Genomic DNA, 18,095 nt, shown 5'->3' on the forward strand with positions numbered 1-18,095 from the left:
GAGATGGCACACGGGACAAGACAAGTCAGTGCTGCTTGCAGCAAAGCAGCAGCAGCAGCCTATTCTACAAAGTGCTTTGCAGTGTCTGCAACCACCTAAAGCGGGCAGGGCAAAGCAATGTTAGTAAGAGCAGGACGAACAGCCAAGCAAGTGTTAGTGAGGACGCAGGTCTGACATCAGCTTACTCTTGCGAGTACTTGAGGTCCAGGTCAAACAGCCGTTCCGTGTGACCCCTGAAAACCACGGACATGTACAGAACACACCAAATATTTTTCACTCGATCATCTAGGCTTGTATGTGCATCAGGATGGTTAGTACACAGGGTTAAAAGATGGGCTAGCCGGCATTTCATCTCTGTCTATAAACACTGGACCCTCTTACACGAATGTTGAGGAAATTCTTCAGGGCTGTCCTCACCAGCCTTGCCAGTGCTCTATGCATGAGCAGCGTTGAGGACACTAGCATGTGCCCAAAGCACTACCAAAGCTACAGAGGACGCCACTGAGAGAAATTTCCTCAACGTTCATGCAAGCCGGGCCCTGGAGCGTTATGTGGAATCAGAGTTGTTCCCAAGGGGGTGTGAGAGGGGCAGATGGCCCGGTTGTCTTGCCTAGAGGGGATGCCGGTTGGCAGGGGCCACGGAAGCTCATAAATCTGGATAATAGAGAGAATTTTCGCTCTGGAATTTAGCCTAGAAGTTTTCTAATCCACTTTTTGCCATTTCGCTTTCTTTTTACAGCTAGAGCCTCTGTAGAGCTTCGAAGTGCTGCACATTTATGCAACAGAATAAATTGCCAGGCATATGCACGTAGCTAATGATGGAGAGCACATACGTAAATTCTGCAGCTAAATTTTTTTTTCTGGCTTTTGTGCAACCTTTAAAGGATGCTTTTTGAGGGGTGTATGGGGTGGGGGGGGGCGCTCCACGGGCATCCTCACCCAGGTGAAAGTTGGCCTCAGGACGACTCTGGGTGGAATGCAGTGGAGTGCAGTGATTGTCAATATTAAGTCACTCACGCACTAATTGTAAATTTTAATGCACATGCATTTTCATTCGGTGCGCTAAAAATGTACTTGAACTAAGCCACAATCAACATAACAACGAGAATATTGGTTGCTGTGATGGTGGTGCAAACATTAGGAGTCATTCTAAAACACATGTCTGTCATTAAATGAGACAGCAAGAGGTGAGAAAGAGCCAAACCTAGTTTGTACAAGCAAGCAAACACGAACAAATTACTTGTATAGACATGTTCATTTGCTCCTACAAGTATCGCTGCAGGTAAGCATAGGGATCTCCACTCTTCATACAGCACGGCAAGAAATATCAACATTGCAAAGTTGCGGTATGCAACGTAGTGCTGTACATGTAGTATTGGGCATAGAGTAGCGTTTCATTGGTGGACACAGCTGAGTTCCCAGAGCACAGTAATTTTACCTATGTGCATGCTGCATCTGTGCATTTAGTTGCTACGATCGTATTGCACCCTTATGACGATGGTGCGCACATGCATTTGCCCCAATGACCATGCGCATGTCATCAGTAGAAATACAGTAGAAGGAAGTTGGCATACCAATGCGTTGCACAAAAAGTTAAAAAACTGCCTTTTTTTGGAACGAGGGCAGTAATGTGGAGAACACTGACACACAATGATTAGGGCCTGACTTTTTAGGGTTAAACCCGTATCCGCCCGATATTTACCCCCCGAACAAAATCTGTAAAATTCGGGTTTAACCCGAATCTACCCGAAAACGTCCGGGTCGCGTGGTACACTCATAAGCGTGCATTAAAATAAAGTTTGATAACATTGCTAAACATTAGTTCCATGTTAAGACGAATTTTTATTAAACAAAAAAAAAAATCACTCGAATACACCCCAAATTCCTGACGACAGAATATGCCGTAATGGGATTTAACCCGAATACACCCGAATTTTCAAATGAAAAATATCACCCGATATTTACCCCCCGACTTTGGCCAAAAATAAAACCCGAAAAAGTCAGGCCCTAACAATGATGAGCTTTATGGCACCAAGATTTTTTACTGTACCTACACATAAGCAGTATTAGTATTACGTATTAGTAGGGCCCGATTTTTTCGGGTTTTATTTTTCAGCAAAGAAAAAGGGGGGGGGGGGTAAATACTATCGGGTTATATTTTGTTTCAATCATTCGGGTGTAATCAGGTTGAAATGAACCTGATTCAGCCCAGGCGTAAGTCTTCGGTTTACTCGGCATAATACACACCAGTAGACACAGAGTCCCTACATGTAAGAGGCAGCAGAGTCTCTGTTTTGACAGTTTGTATGAGTATTTTTATGCATTTACAACAGTTTCCAAAGTTCTGTGTTAGTTGTGATGATTTCGGATCCCCCTGGTCCAGCAGTTTTCGAGGAAATGTCGGGTTAAACCCTGATTTTGCTGATTTGAATCGGGGGGGAGAAAAAAATCGGGCGTGGTCGGGTATAACCCCAAAAAGTCAGGCCCTATTAGTAACGCTGTGCAACTTCCCTCACACCTCCTTCAAGAAAAGGCGTTGTTGCACCTACCAACGGTACATATGCAAGCATTGCACCACTTCCTCATCAGTCTATTTCCGCCACCCTGTCGACTCTACCAGCTATTCAGTATGTGTGTGGACATTATTGAAATCTACAATGAAAATAAGCGGCCAGACTTTTCTGCAACAGTTTGTGAGGTGAAGCTGCTTTGTATGAAAACAATACAGCATCCCTATAGAAATTACGAGCAAATTTGAATTCCCACGTGCTATTCGCTCAGAGATCGAACAGTGTCGGTGCGCTGCGAAGAACAGAGAACTACCACAGTGTGGACACGTCGTCTGCTTCTACACGTTTATTCCGCGTTCAGTGCAGTAGGTGGAGCATTGGGGAATCGAACAGTATCGTACCAACGTGGCACAAGTGATCTTCCGGTGAATATGCACTAGAATTACGAAAAAGAACCGTCAACGCCGAACATCGGCCCATGTGTAATCGACACTAGAATTGTGACAGTGTCGCCTCCTATAGGTCGATCTCGCAGGGAATATCACACTCTTATGCCTGTTACATACACTACTGAGAATGAACCCAATGAGAAGACAGGTGCACAGCCCCCCCGTGTCTCTCAGGACATTTTATGTATTTCATACCACTGAAAGTGTGACAGCACCCACAAAAAGTGATAGCAGAAGATGAAGTAGTGTACTGTAATTACACAGTAGATGAGGCAATGGGACAATGAAGGACGTGTTTCTTGGTGTGGCTTTGCACATTGAAATTATGTATTAACACGGTCCACTGGTGCCAACAGTATAGTACTGTCAGGAACTCATTATGACATGGCGAAGATGACGATGATGACTTCATGTTTAGTGGCGAAAACACGACAAAACAAGTAGTTATATAGTCGTCTAGATAGTGAGTACATGTGAGTAGAACGAGGTGCAATGCGAGGAGGAGTTAGAGGGAAGTAGCAGGCAGCCTACCTGCGCTGCAGCTCCTCATCCACTATGTCCAACAGGCTGCGTAGTGCTACATTGAACTTGGCTTCAGCATCGTTCTCCACCTCGGCCTGCATGTTGTTGTCACCTTCACCACTGCTACCACCACCACCACTGCACCCACCAGGACACGTGTAACCAATTTAAATTCCATATTTCCTTCTCTCTGTATCTTCAAGTGAAGCCAAGTGACCTGTTTGCTCCAGTTTCTATCTTAAGACAATGTGCACAACATAGAGCATATTTGCGATACTGTATGACTACGGTTCCGAGTTTTCAGAGTTTTCATTTTGGAAAATTCGGAGTTTCTCTGAGGATTAAACAGTCTGAACAATGAACGGCGCCGATTTCTGAGTATTTCGGAGCAGTCATTGCAGAGACAATGAAAGAAAAGAAGTGCAAAAGTGACTGAGAACACACGATGTAGTGCACGAATGTTTTACTATGCAGAGCTACTGAAGTACAAACAAGTGTACAGTATTTGCACAAATTGTGAATGGTGCTCAGGCTCAAAATGAGCAGCAGCTGTGACAAACACAGAACTGTTCTGTTCCAACCTAGCCCAGTGTCCGGGTTCAAGGAGAGTCACGAGAGTCGAGGATGCATAGAAACAGATGGGACACGTGTGTATACTATCCTCCTTTTGGGCCATTCATGCGTCCAGCGACCCTGAAGGAGGATACCACGTGTGACCCATGTTTTGGGTTGTAGATCAGTTTTAAGTCGAAAAGTAGGCGTGGAAGAAGGGGGACAAAGCAAGAAGGAAACGGGAGAGACCGTAACGCCACCACATGGGCAATGGAAAAATTGGAGTTCACCCGATAAATCCAATTTTTTGCAAAAAACATCAGAGGCAGTTTATCGGATAAATCTGGAAAGTCGGAAGCCTATGTATGACCTAACGTCAGTGTGGCTTGAAACCGGCAGGAACACGTGGGTAGCCACATAAAGTGTTCTGTGAGGACTGGCTCACTTGAAAGTGTGTCAGTGTCATGTTTGTTGTGAAAGGCTGGCTTCGCATGGGATGAGCCGAAATGAAGGGCTGACTACTCTCACACCATACGAAGCAAACATGCGGGTCTCCTGCAAGTTATGAATGTTCCGCTAGCCATGAACTCACCCGTGAACTTCATCTGCAGCTGGATCCCTCTCCATCCATGCTGTGGCGACATTAAAAGAATCCTCATCAGGTTCAGGAACCTAGCCAAAATGTAAAACAGAGTTGATTATGCTAACAATGCAGTGCAATTTCGAACTCTGGTCCCGGCACAGCCAGGTGTATTTCGATGGGCGAAAAACACCCGATAATTCGAACATATGAACGTGTGCACCGGTATATTCGAGCAAGATTGCAGGGTCGCACCTCACTCCTGACCACGCATCGGCTCGGAAGTGCCGGATGCGCGCTGCTGGAGCGTCAGGGACACCTTTACTCTTTAAATGCTCAGTTTGCTTATTCCTTAGACATCCATTTGTCATCAAAGCAATACTTCTTCCAAACGAAAGAGGAATAAGTAACGCATACTCGCCGTCGGAAAAGCAAGCAAGCTTCGCTGTTTTGAGGGGGATCAAGACCCCTCCGGTTGACTATTACCGTAATTTCACGCGTATTAGCCGCGGCTTATGCGCGATTTTTTTTCTCACGGGCGCTCTGCGGCTTATCCACCGGTGCGGCTTGTCTGATGACTACTTTTTTCTGGTATTTTCCCCATACCCTGGTTTTAACGAAAGGGCTGACAGTGCCTCTGGAGCAGCACTGCCCTGCCGATGCACGAACAGTGCGTAACAGGGACGGGTCCACATTCGAATAGATTGATCTTCCTGGCGCATTCCCCCAAGCAGCTTTCACAAAAGCAGTGGCAGTGATTCATGTCTTCTGGAAGACCACTGACCCATCAATCCACGAAAAACGCCCAACAAGGGCACAATCCGATCTTCGTAGAACTCTAGAGGTGACCTACTTTGCCGTACACTATGCCGACCCTGTAGTATGGACCACAAGGTTTATGGCCTTCTCTATGGTCTCCTTTGTCTCACAAATCAGTCGTCTCGTATTGCCCGTGGCTTATCTGCGAGTGCGGCTTATCTGCCAGAAAATTTTCAAAACGTTCCTAAAAATGCGTCGTGCGGCTTATCCGCGGTGCGGCTTATACACGTGAAATTACGGTACATAGCCAAGAAAAGGCAGCAATCTGATATTTTCTCGAAGTGGGTTGGCAACATTCGAGTTTGTGGGGATCGCGATTCGGTTGGGCTTAACATCGCAAACAATGTCTATAGAGTTGCAGCTGAAGAAACAAACGCAAGCACGTACAGGAGAATCTCGATGATCCGATCACGGATGATACGAATTATTTTCCTGTCTCGGCCGGAATGCCTATTCTTCCCACGTATTAGAGTACGGATGATACCAACGCGTTATCTTGCCTTTGCGGATGATACGAACAAGCTGAGGATGCGACAGAGGTCTTTCCCCCGTGACGCCAGAGCGCGCGATTCATGCTACTCCTCCTTTCAAAAAGGGAGGGAGATCCTCACTATCCTCATCACGAACTCTCTCACATCACGTTGCGCACTGCAAGCAATGACACTCCTTTTGGTGGTGGTGGTGGTGATGAGATGAAAGGGATTACACAAACCTGAACCTTACCACCTTATCTCTGTTTTGACCTTTTTACATCGCAATGGCGGAAAACAACGATCAAAACACGTGGAGGGAACATTATCTGTACAGCTTCTGGTATCATTACGCGTCACCATTCCATAAGTCGGCTTCACCTAATGCCTGCGTGCTTTAGGAGAAGCTCGCCTTAGAACACTGCCGCACGACACACGGGTGGAAAGCACGTGCTGTGCCTTTTAATCGTTTCGCGAATTTGGGCAGCATTGGCCAAAATCTGAGACACAAAAGTGTTCCGACCAACCTCTTTCACTGCATGAAATAACAATACAATAACAAACAATGTTACAACAACAGGAGCTGAGAGACTGCTTTGCGGAATGAATCTGGGTTAGTTATCTCAACTATGTTACGTGGAAGGTGGTTCCACTCAGTTGCTGTACGCGAGAAAAATGAATTAAAGGAAGGATTAGCGTTACATGAAGGAATGTGAACTTTACAACAATGGTCAGTGCGGGACGAGATGTAAAAGGGGCGAGTGATAAATTGTGTACTCAATCCAGCATGCTGATAAATTTTATGAGAGCGACAAAGTCTAGATATTTTCCTGCGTATCTGAAGTGACGGCAAACCCAGAGATTCTTTCATTTATGTAGCTGCTAGTGCGATGGTAGTTTGATAGGATAAAACGTGTAGAATGGTTTTGTATCATTTCAATGGCAGCAGTTAGTGTGGAAGAACTAGGATCTCAAATGGTAGATGTGTATTCCAATTCTGGATGAATTAAAGTCTAGTAACATTCTGATTAATGTCGTTGTCATCAATACTCAGTGCTGCTGATGACAATTATGTGCTTACTGGTATAAATCCAAGTAATCAGTGCCCTCATATCTTTTTGGTTGTATCGATTCCAAATGATCTCATGCCACTGACCATCTCAATGTACAGTGTCGGGGGCACCAACTTGTGAGCTTTGCCCACGGCATTCCACGTAACCATAAATTGAGTCATCACCTAAAGTATCATTTGAGGAATAAAACTGTGGCCAGAATGTGTGCTTCTGTTACATGCGCCATCTCCTACATGGACATATTCAATTCCCGCAAAACAACCTGTGCACCCCATCTCTACTAACAGGAGACTCCGGCTGCGATCACAAGCAAGAGTCTGTTATGAGCTCACCTTATCAGTCGCATCTGTCACTTCTGTATATAACCTCTCTTCAACGTTAGCATTTTCTGCTGAAAATAAAAACAAAAATCAGAACATGAAGCCAGAAACAGTGGCATTTGCGCAAACATTTGCAGGAACAATACAGTAGGCACGGCTTACAGTCAACATCACAGGAACCATAGTACATATGCTTATGCTTACACGGATCTAAACAACATCAAGAGATTTGACACATTTGCCAAACAGAAGTTAGGTAGGACTGACGAATGGCCTACCTAATAACTAGACTCCTGAACAGGAAGGATATGGTGTTTCAAGGTGGTACTAGCTTACTTTTGTAGTACATCTCACATGTGAATGGGCAGAATACCTTAGCTATGGCTCAAAACAGGTGAAGAAAGTTTGAAGGAAAGGTCTTCAGAGGCTTAGCGCTGGGCTCAAGAGTGACTGTACTGACCATGCAACATGTAGCATACAGTGATGTTACTCCCAAAATGTAATTTGGAGCAATTTTTGGAACAATGAAAGAAGCATTTTCGGAACATTTTGGAGCAAAACAATAACGATTTTCAGAATACCCTGACAGCAGTACTACTAAGCCTTGGTTTGGCTCTGCGCAACCTCAAATGTCGTGATTTCTCTTCCAACTGGCATATGCGCCAATTTCCCCCACTTGTGAATTGTTGTGCAGCCCCGGCAACTGTTGTTTGAAATAAAATCGCACGGAATAATGTGCGGAGACAATTCTCAGCAGCACATACATGTAGATCTCTAACTGCGAAGTAACATGCAGGAACTACAATACAGTAACATGCAAGCCTCCCTCGCTCCTGGTCAGAAAACGCAAGGATAGTCAAATTGGGAGGTTCAAATTTTTGGAGTCCGAAATATCGGTCGGCGATTGCAATGCATATTTAAACTACCTTTTCTGCGTTCTCTCTCTGCTGTCATGGCGGATCTCCGTGATGCTATCCGCTGAGGAACGTTAGAAAGTATCTGAAACAAAAGTGACAGGGAATTACAAAACGTTCGGTACCTCACCTGATAAAAAGTACGTATGTACGTGTTGTCACGTCCAGTTTATCTGGGTCATTCCCTCAGCCAAACTGTCCAGTTAACAAGTCTCTTGATACACAAGTGTCACATTAAACGTGCTCCCAGAGTGCTTCAGCAAGCACTGCCTTTTGCGGCGTGCAACTCGACATTGTGGCTTATTTCACTCATAAACACAAACGACACAACGAATGATTCCCGTTCCTTTTGTGTTGCTGTCAAGGTAACTGCATCATTCATTCTGTGCAGAGAAGTTCTGCACTTTAGTGCCCCTTTAAGAAGAAATGCGAGACAGAGAGCAGCAAGAAGCATAACAGCAAAAACCAAAGCCTTTACCACATCATCATCCAGGTCAAGCTCTGCATGGTAGTTCTGGTGCGGGTTGTTCACTTTGTCCATGAGCTCAATGGCTAGACGCCTTGTCAGATCACCACTGAAGAAGGGGTGCTAGAATACCAACGCATTATGGCACACACACCCAGACGCCGTAGAAGGTAGCAGTGGCACTAAAACTCACCATGATTAATCTCTCAGCCGAAGGTCGTTTCTTTGGGTTTTTTGTGAGCGCCACTTTTACAAAGTGGTGAAAATTTGGTGACCTGCAGAATGGCATTCATGTACAAGTGACAGTGTTGCAACATAGCAGTGAAGGTTAGTCAATGCATCATCCTACCACTTGAGCTTGTCCTTGAGTTGTGGTGGCTTAAAACCAGATTTGGCCATGAGAAAGAGTGCACGCATGGGATGCAGATCGAACATGGGTGGCTGTAGTTCAGCCAACTCAATGGACGTGATGCCCACTGCCCAGATGTCACACTGCTGGTTGTAACCACCCTTGCGCTCTACAGCTGCCACCTCTGGTGCCATCCTGCAATGTTTAGGCCGAAGATGAGCCAACTTACTAATACTTAGGGTTCCTCGTTTTCGGGTTAAACCCGATTTTTGATGATAGCTCCTCCCCGAAGAAGTTTTCAAGAATTCAGGTAAAACCCGATATCTACCCGAAATCCGTGTGGTCCTTCAACTTGTAGTTCTAGGTAAACTGTCGGAAAAGGGAATTGTAATATCAGCAAAGAGAGGTCTTCGTGACAACCTATTTGTCTTCCTTTTATAATCCGCTCCTGCAGGAGTCAGACAAGCTTTTGTGGAGCTCGGACGAGTGTTTGAATACTGGGGTCATTTACTTCCCCAGTTCCAAATGGAAATGTAAAGATTCTTGTTTCTCGTCCCAGTGTCACAGCAGTGCCTTGTTTCGTATGTGTTTCATTTCATTCGAAAATTCCCCGATGACATATCAAACAGAGATTGTAGCGCCCGATTTCTCCCTGAATTCTCGTGTGTAAATAGCACCCAATTTTTCCACCCCGAATTTGAAAAAACCATAAAACCCGAAAATGAAGAACCTTACTAATACTGTGGACTGCATTACAATGGTTCATGTCTGCCGTTTGCAACAGGGTTGACATCCATTTATTCAAATACGCGATAGAATGTATTCAAGGAGGGACAGGCAGCTGGTGGATATTCTGGTGGTTTGCAAAATGTAGCTGAGACCCCAAAAGTTATACTGTAGAGTCTCGATGATACGAATCTCACGGGGTCGCGGAAAAAATTCGTATCATCCGAAATTCGTATCAAACGAATTAAACCAAAATTAAAAATTGAGGCAAGAAAATAGACAGTGACTGTTCATTTTCCGTTACTGACAATGAAAGAGGTCGGTTGTAATGCTTTTGTGTCTCCGTTTTTGGCCAATGCTGCCCAAATACGCGAGATGATTCAAAAGACGTAGCACGTGCTTTTCACCCGCAAGTCGCGCGACGGTGGTCTAAAGCGAGCTTCTCCTAAAGTACGCAGGCGTCAGGTGAAGCCGACTTGCGGAATGGTGACGCGTAATGTTGTCCTGATAGGTTCCCTCCACGTGTTCTGGGGTTCTGGTCGCTGTTTTCAGCCAGAGCAATGTCACACAGCTTCGCAGTTTATTGTAGCGAGGGGGGGGGGGGGGTAATTAGGTCAAAACAGAGATAAGGTGATAAGGTTCCGGGCCGTTCAATCCCTTTGATCTAATCTCCACCACCACCACCAAAAGGAAAGTCATTGCTTGCATTGCGCTACATGATGTAAGGGGGTTCGTGGTGAGGATCGCCCTCCCCTTTCGAAAGACGCGGCAGCATGACTCGCGCGCCCCACGGGGGAACGACCTCTGTCGCATCCTCGGCTCATTCGTATCATCCGTAAAGGCAAGATAACGCGTTCGTATCGTCCGAACTCTAATACATGGGAAGAATAGGCATTCCGGCCGGGACCGGAAAAGTATTCATATCATCCCAAAATTCGTATCATCCGTGACCGTATCATCGAGATTCTACTGTATAGACAATGCCCTTTTGTGGGCAAAAACCCTTTACCAAACCATAACAAAACAAACAACCCTTTGAGGTCAGGAGTCTTTTTAAGCTTGATGCTCGTTCTATCAGAAACTATTTTGAGCACGTAGCTGAATGGAAGAGAGGGAGAGAGAGAAGAAGAAAAATAAGCTAAGTACCAGTAGATGGTAAAATTTATACAAGACGAACAAGGCACAAAGAGCGGGGGAGAGGTATGGTACTTGACTGGCACAGCACTTTTGCGCTGTGATTCGCACAAGTGACAGCCAACTGTAATTATCACTGCTCATGCAATTATTGTAGGAGGACTAATGCAGAGACAGAAAACAAGATATTCACTGAAAAGTTTCGAAGCACAAAGGTCTGTTTGGCCTGCAGGCGACTGATAATCAACATCCATCCAGGAAAACTATGGTATTTGAACATAGCCTGTGATGTATTGGTTACTGAAGAAGTGTACAATGATGCCATTGTTCACAAAGTTCAAATGGGCACTGATTATGACATATCTGATGAAGCTGAGGATGTTTTGCCACCCATTACATGTTCTATTGCCTTTTGCACGATCAACGCTTCAAGTGTTTTCATCACGGAGCGCTGACTTTCCTCATAGTACGTTATGTTGCTGGATTCCTTTCGGCATGATGCTGTGAAGATCAGCAACTGCCAGACGCAATCTAAGCTAACAAGTTATTTTGTATAAATATTTATTTCTCATAGTCTCTTTCGCTGAGTCTGTTTCCCCTGTCGTTCGTGGGGGAATGCACATCACGCAGGCTCGCGGGCATGGTGCTATTTTAAGTCGGCCCTCCCGTACCGATATTCCTCATGATTAGAGCCTGAAGTTTTCGGGAAATGTTTGTTTCTAAATTCAGGCGGTACAAATAAGGTAAACAAACATGTGCTCTAAATCCATGCGAATTCGGATGAAAGAGCTTCCAGTATGCTAAATTCGGGGAGAAATCGGGTTCAGTTACTCAAACTCACTGTACTCGTTTGGTACAAATGGTGATGTAACTGCATTTGCTGCCAAAAAAGTTAGTGTGCATTCGTACAGGCGTCTCAGTGAGGGCAGTTTGCTGGGTAAAAATCGGGTTTCACCCTAAAGAGGCAACCTTCAATTTGGGGTGCAAATTCTGAGAAAAATTTGGTTAAACCCTAAAACTTCAGGCTCTAATAATGATTAAGCTTGTTACTACCACTGGCATTATTATATGCGGGATTTACTGCACAAAATATCTGTTCTAAAACACAAATGAAGAAGTGTACCAATAGGGAGTTCCGATGAATGACTTTCGTTTGCTTATCGTAGCTGTGATCTGGGCAGATACTCCAAAGTCAGCTGAGAAAAGAAACATAAGTTGCACATCAATAGAAATTCATCAGTCTATTCACCAGAAATGTTGTAGCAGAGTGAACCTAAGGCCAGTGACAAGCTTACCTAACTTGACACCTCCCTCGTGTGTAAGCAGAATATTAGCTCCCTTCACATCACGATGCATCCGGCCTAAGGAGTGGAGGTAGGCCAGACCCTGAAGAGTTTCACGGCAGACGTAAGCTATCTGTTGCTCTGTCAGGGGTCCCGTTACTGCACATGGTAAAATTCGTTTTGGCAATAAACATGCAACATCCAGATCCTCTAACACTTTAATTTGATATAGCTGTACGCATGGGTGGTTATATGTACTTGGTCGAATTTATAGTTTGTGTCAGGTATCAGCTGTCGAGTGCTATGAAGCAGATTCCAGATAACATAGACCAAGATTTAAAGAAAGACTGAGCGCTCTATGCGAATTAAACCAGCTGAATGTTGTTAGCCGTGGTGCATGCATTCCTCTTGTTGGTACTTTCTTCCTGTGCCCAATTAATTAATTGATTAGCTACGATTAATGATTTAACTTAGATATATAGGTTCAAGGGCTGAAGTGTCTATTCGAGCATTGTAAAAGGAAGGGAACCTGAGACAGGGATTAAGAGACGACGCAACAAATTCTCAAAATTCTCAAAGATCTGATCACGCACCAGCTTGTCAGCGCCTTGTGTTTTCTATCGAGCATTGTAGTGTGCCCTGAGAAAACGCAGGTGTTTCAAAAAAAGGTATGTTTTGCGTGACTTTGTTGTAACCCTTTGAAGAGTGGGCAAAAATTACAATTGCATGCCAAAACGGGTAAGGCTTCACAAGCAACGTACACACCTGATGAATCGTGGAAAGTTATTTATCAAGTATTCCCATGAATAGTCTGAAAGCCATTGATAGTCATATTGCTTGGTTACTTTGGTTATGTCTGCCAGAAAATGTCTTGTGTTTTTCTACTTGTCTGCAAAGGTTCAAGAGAGTGTGGTACTGCTTGAAGGCATAGCTGTACCCAAAAGCCTTTGTCGTACTCAACACATATGAATTTGATGTCCTTCTGAAGCTGAGCGTTCCGCGTTGCTTGTTGGCTCAGTCAAAGCGCCTCCTGCGTGTTTGGCTTCCCTGCGCCGCTGTCTGGAGTATGGGCGATGCCCACTCTTCAAGCGATATTACCAGAGTTGAACCTCTATATAACGAATTTGTAAATACTGGCTCTTTTTTTCCGTTAAATAGAGAAATTCGTTAAACGAAAAACACCCCAACTAAAAAAAAAAAAACATGGCCGCTGCCACGACCTGCGCCGTGCGTACCGGAAAACGTTATTTGTCATAAAACAGGTATTGAGCTATGAAGGGCATAAAATATCAAGCTTCCCTTTAAGTATCAAGTATCCTAAATTTTAAGGTAGAAAAAAGGAAAAAAAAGGCTATAGGTAACGGATAAATTGTCTGAACACTCATGGAAGGTGCCTCACAGAAAGTGTCTTGGTGAAGAATGTCACTATTTTTTACGGGATACAAAAATAATACTGTTACACAGCGACTCTGTGGTATCTTTTCTCATGGCACTACGGTGTCTTCCAGTTCAGTCCCATTGTTTGTGCTTTCAACCACCAAAATTCCCCAATATGTATGTCAAATAAGTACGAGCCACATTGTAACAAAACAATGATCTCACTGTGATAGATATCCTGTAAGGAGCCTCCCCCACAGTACTCCATGCAAATCCACAGCTTGTCTCTGCGAAGGTAGCTGCCGAAGTAGGCGACAATGTTAGGGTGCCGACAGCCACGCATCATCAAGATCTCTTGCTGCAGCACCCCAAGCTCGTCCCCTGAAGCAAGTAAAGAAATGTTCAGTCAAATCTGCAATTTTACTGTGTTGCATGCAATTATTAACGTAAAGAGCACGAAAAGCAAATTTAAGAAGTGCGTTTCGGAGTGAGTCAAAGAAACATAAAGTGAAAGCCAAAATATGGCAGCAACAAGAACAGTGGTTTATCCAGAATCCCAAGCACAAAGGGGTGTCAGAAAAAAATTTGGGGGGTCATTATTATAGTCATGTCATTCCTCCTTAACATATCATTACCGACATGAGTCTAAAGCTGAAATCGTACGGGCACCCCCTGTAGGGGGTATACAGCTGAAAAAGGTGGGGGGGTGTCACTGAACATGGGGGGCACTAGGGGTGTGTGTGTGGGGGGGGGGTCTGGATAAGTCACTGAACCAGAATATCTTTGTTTTCCAGTAGTCAAGCAAGCTATATGTGTTTGCCTGTAGCAGTCTCATTGCTATCTTGCACACTTAGAAGAGCTCATATTGAAGAGCTCACAGTTCACTATGACCAGTGAGCCAGCAAACGTGTGTGAGATGTAATAAAAGACTACATGGCCCGAAAGGGGTCGAGACATTTGGTGTTTAGAGGACCCTTGTGATAAGCCACCAAAGGAGGAGGGTAAGGGTGCTATGAAAGAAAGGAGCAAAAAGCATGGTGCAAAGTAACAACAAAGGTGTGCTTCTAAAAAAATCTTCCACTTACAGTTAGAGGAATTACGTTCTGCAAAGTAAGACACTTCTGTTTACTGAAACAATCAATTTGGTGCGGTATGCGAGAGGTCACAACGAAGTGAACTTGTCGCAAAAATAATCGTGCTACTAGGAAAACACTGCAAGTTGACAGGTGCAATAATGGACACGAAAGAAGTACAACCCACCTGGCTCCAGCTTTATCACCTTGATAGCCGCCATCTCACCCGTGGATAATCTTTTCGCCTACAAGACGCAGAAACAGACTTTTTAGGTGCTGTCCTCAATGCTGTTACCTCGTCAAAAAGTGTGTCACAACAGCGAGAAGCAAGGATCAGGTGTAAATTCTACCAGAATTCTAAACTCTAAAATAATAATTCTAAATACCAGCTAAATTCCAGTAAATACTAAAATACCAGCACCGGACAGCTGTTCAGTGCCTGTACGGCAACATTTGACTACTTATAAACTCATACACTGCATGCAGCCAAAGAGCTTAGTCTTCTTTTTTTCTCTCTCTTAGGTGTGAATTCTGGTACTTAGTACTGTTACTGGGACATAGTTCCCATTGAATTTTGCACCAAAAATTCAAAGGTCTTTGTGATGAAGAACCCCCGCGATGAAAAACAGTTTATGACCAGGGCTTCAATACTTCTCAAACATATTTATAAGCTACAGGTAGTGCACGAGGGAATACATTGAGATTTCACAATAGTGATCCGTTCACAAACGTGATTGACAATTCCTGAATATTAGAGATAATCGAATACAAAGGAACATTAATGAATACAACGGAGGGTGCCGTTCATTTCCCGCACTTCTGGTTTCCACTACTGATTGCTATTGCAATGAGCGCTAACTCTTGTGGCTTTGAAACCATAATTCTGACTCCGGAAAAGCAGAATTTGCACTAGCAGCTCTACGAGAATAAGAAAAGATACAACATCAAGGGTCTTCAATGACTGAGGAAAATTCCAGGGTTTTTCAGACCTCAAAAATTCCATTTTTGAATTCCAGGGTGTTTCAAGGACCAGTGGGAAGCATGCTTTGATCGACGATAATGAGAGCGCGAATATACAAATGGGTCCACAAATATACGACATTCTGGAGGTTATCTACAGTGCTATTCATATGCATTCTGGCGAATGGTCAGCAAAAATCAAGCTCATGGTTATTTTTGTGCAAAGGTGGGGTGAAGAGTGGTAGTCCCCCCTCGGAATGTGGCACAGAAGGAAGAAATAATTTATTCGGGATAACTAGACTGCCCTCGAGAGAATAAATATCATGCACAAACAAAAGGGTGAAGTTAATGGTGGTAATGCTTTTCCTGTTTTCTTCCCCATCTCGCAATACATTTATTCAGAAAGTCTGAATAAGTGCATTAAAACGAACTTAAAGTGCACAGATTTCAATTGCATACAGTACAGCAGCAACTTCCACTTCATATATATTGTTGGAAATGCATTGTGCATTAAAACTGTACAGTGTACGTATGATCATTCGGTGTTACACTGATTCAACAATAAACAGCAATGCCCTGGAATTGATCTGCGATTTACAGTGCCTCTACTAGCATATAAACATAAAATAAATCACAGCCACAAATATCTTGCACTATTTAATATATTGTTTGTGCAAGGACCTATGCAAGCTGCAATCCAAACAAAGCAGAATGGACATACTGCAACATCACAACTCAACACAAATTAAAATTATGCCAAAGGGAATAAGCAACAGAACAATTTAGTACGAAAAAATCCGGTAAATTACAATATTTAAATTTAATATCACACTACATTAAATCACTACACATTACATTATCTGCACAAAGTGCTCATTCCTTAAGAATGACCGAGAGCATTTAGGACCTTCTGTCACATGCTCCATGTCATCTGTAAACATACTGAGATGAACAGAAGAACATTTTGTAAACTAGAACATCAACATTATGAACAAGTTATTGGGGTTGTTGTTCATGAACAAAAATGTTTATCCAGTTGGCAGAAACCTGTTGCTAAATAATTCTCAAATAGGATCTTCAAGACAACTGACAACTTGATATGTCAGTTTTTTAAGCCATCTAGAAGTGCATTCACAATCACAAACTTCTCCAAATTTTTTTTCTCACTGTTCTTAAAAGCATGAGGTACCTACACAGAAGAATTTAAAATGAAAACAGATATGTTTCTCTTTATTATTAGTGTGTGGTTATGCTTTATTACTATGGCGAGCTAACCCATATTATTTTACTTAGCAGGTTGTCATGCCGTTCTATATTTTGCCCATAATTTTTGGCGAACTTATCAACCACATGTTGTTATTGATAATAAAAAATCGAAGTAACAAACACCTCATATTCATGCACAATGCAAAACCCCGAGACTAGGGAACACGAAGGGAAAAACACAAGACGAGGTCTCAAACACAGCTGAAAACTTTACATGTTCCCTAATCAAGGGGTTTTACATTATGCATCAACTTCACCCGCTCGCTTGCTTCTTAGCCATCTTTTCATTCGCATATTCATGTATATGGTGTATGTAACATCATATTCATGTATGTAATTTTAAAATAAGTTAACTCACAGGAGCCAAGTGAAGTACGCAAGAAGTGCATCACAATAAGTATTCAAGTGATTTTATTTAGGACTAGGACATTTATTTATTTATTTATTTCACATACCACAAGGGTCCTAATGAACATTACATGGGGTACAGCGGTAATTAAGAAAGGAATGATTCATCAACTGACTGCTGAAGAGCACGGATATAGCAGGAGGCACATCAACGATAACCAGGAAACAAAAAGGATGGATCAATAGTTATGATGTCTGTGATGCCACCTCACAATATCAAATATATGTGACACCTGCTCGTGTTCGGTCAAGCGAAGAGAACATGCAAAGCATAAATTATGCGTCAGGGTGAAACCTAGGAAGGGCATGCCGTACGGTCGACTTGTCACAGAGAAGGCTCGGAATGTGCTGCATGGAAGCTACGTATCGCTAAGGTTCGCATGCCTCTGTGCTAGAAGCAATGTTCGAACAGAAATATTTGTGCAATCTACAAATGTGCATGAAGATCAGGGGCGGATCCAGACACCCGGTGTCTTTCTCCCAGACACAGGGGCGGCTTCTTTGTCGAAGCGCGTAGTGGGGTTGGGGAGAGAGGGAAACCCGATGTATAAACTGACACATTTGGTCACGGTTTATGGTGAAGATTCCCCCCCCCCCCTCCTCCCTGGATCCGCCATTGGTGAAGATGAGGGTGCCTCTATCATACGGTAAGAAATAGTGGCATGCCATCGTCGTCCACGTGCTGTCATCTCATCGAAATACGAAGAACAAAACTTTCTTTCTGAATTACATTCCAAATTATGTGTGACACACAGATTTTGTGCATTCCAAACACAATTTATGGACAAGCTGCAATTTGCTGCTGTTACTTGCTTGATAGTGCAACAACTAAACATGAAGAAAG

At 43.6% G+C, this 18,095-nt stretch overlaps 1 protein-coding gene across 6 annotated transcripts in view; it reads right to left on the minus strand.

Annotated features, from left to right (window-relative positions):
• Positions 1 to 18,095, minus strand: part of LOC135396787 (mitogen-activated protein kinase kinase kinase kinase 5-like) — a 40,394-nt gene that overhangs the window by 21,171 nt on the left and 1,128 nt on the right. The window contains exons 2-14 of one of the 6 annotated variants that reach the window (XM_064627951.1): positions 14,805 to 14,862; positions 14,630 to 14,647; positions 13,770 to 13,925; positions 12,180 to 12,326; positions 12,008 to 12,080; positions 9,025 to 9,219; positions 8,869 to 8,950; positions 8,688 to 8,798; positions 8,222 to 8,294; positions 7,308 to 7,363; positions 4,626 to 4,705; positions 3,491 to 3,619; positions 186 to 233 (exon numbers count right to left, since the gene is read on the minus strand). In XM_064627951.1, coding sequence (XP_064484021.1) covers positions 186 to 233; positions 3,491 to 3,619; positions 4,626 to 4,705; positions 7,308 to 7,363; positions 8,222 to 8,294; positions 8,688 to 8,798; positions 8,869 to 8,950; positions 9,025 to 9,219; positions 12,008 to 12,080; positions 12,180 to 12,326; positions 13,770 to 13,925; positions 14,630 to 14,647; positions 14,805 to 14,862 — 1,226 coding nt within the window. Of the gene's footprint in view, positions 1 to 185; positions 234 to 3,490; positions 3,620 to 4,625; positions 4,706 to 7,307; positions 7,367 to 8,221; positions 8,295 to 8,687; positions 8,799 to 8,868; positions 8,951 to 9,024; positions 9,220 to 12,007; positions 12,081 to 12,179; positions 12,327 to 13,769; positions 13,926 to 14,629; positions 14,648 to 14,804; positions 14,863 to 18,095 lie in introns of all 6 variants that reach the window. The other 5 variants (XM_064627950.1, XM_064627952.1, XM_064627954.1 and 2 more) reach the window with 5 other exon arrangements.

Source organism: Ornithodoros turicata, chromosome 6, assembly GCF_037126465.1.
Source record: "Ornithodoros turicata isolate Travis chromosome 6, ASM3712646v1, whole genome shotgun sequence".
Taxonomy (NCBI): Eukaryota; Metazoa; Arthropoda; class Arachnida; order Ixodida; family Argasidae; genus Ornithodoros; species Ornithodoros turicata.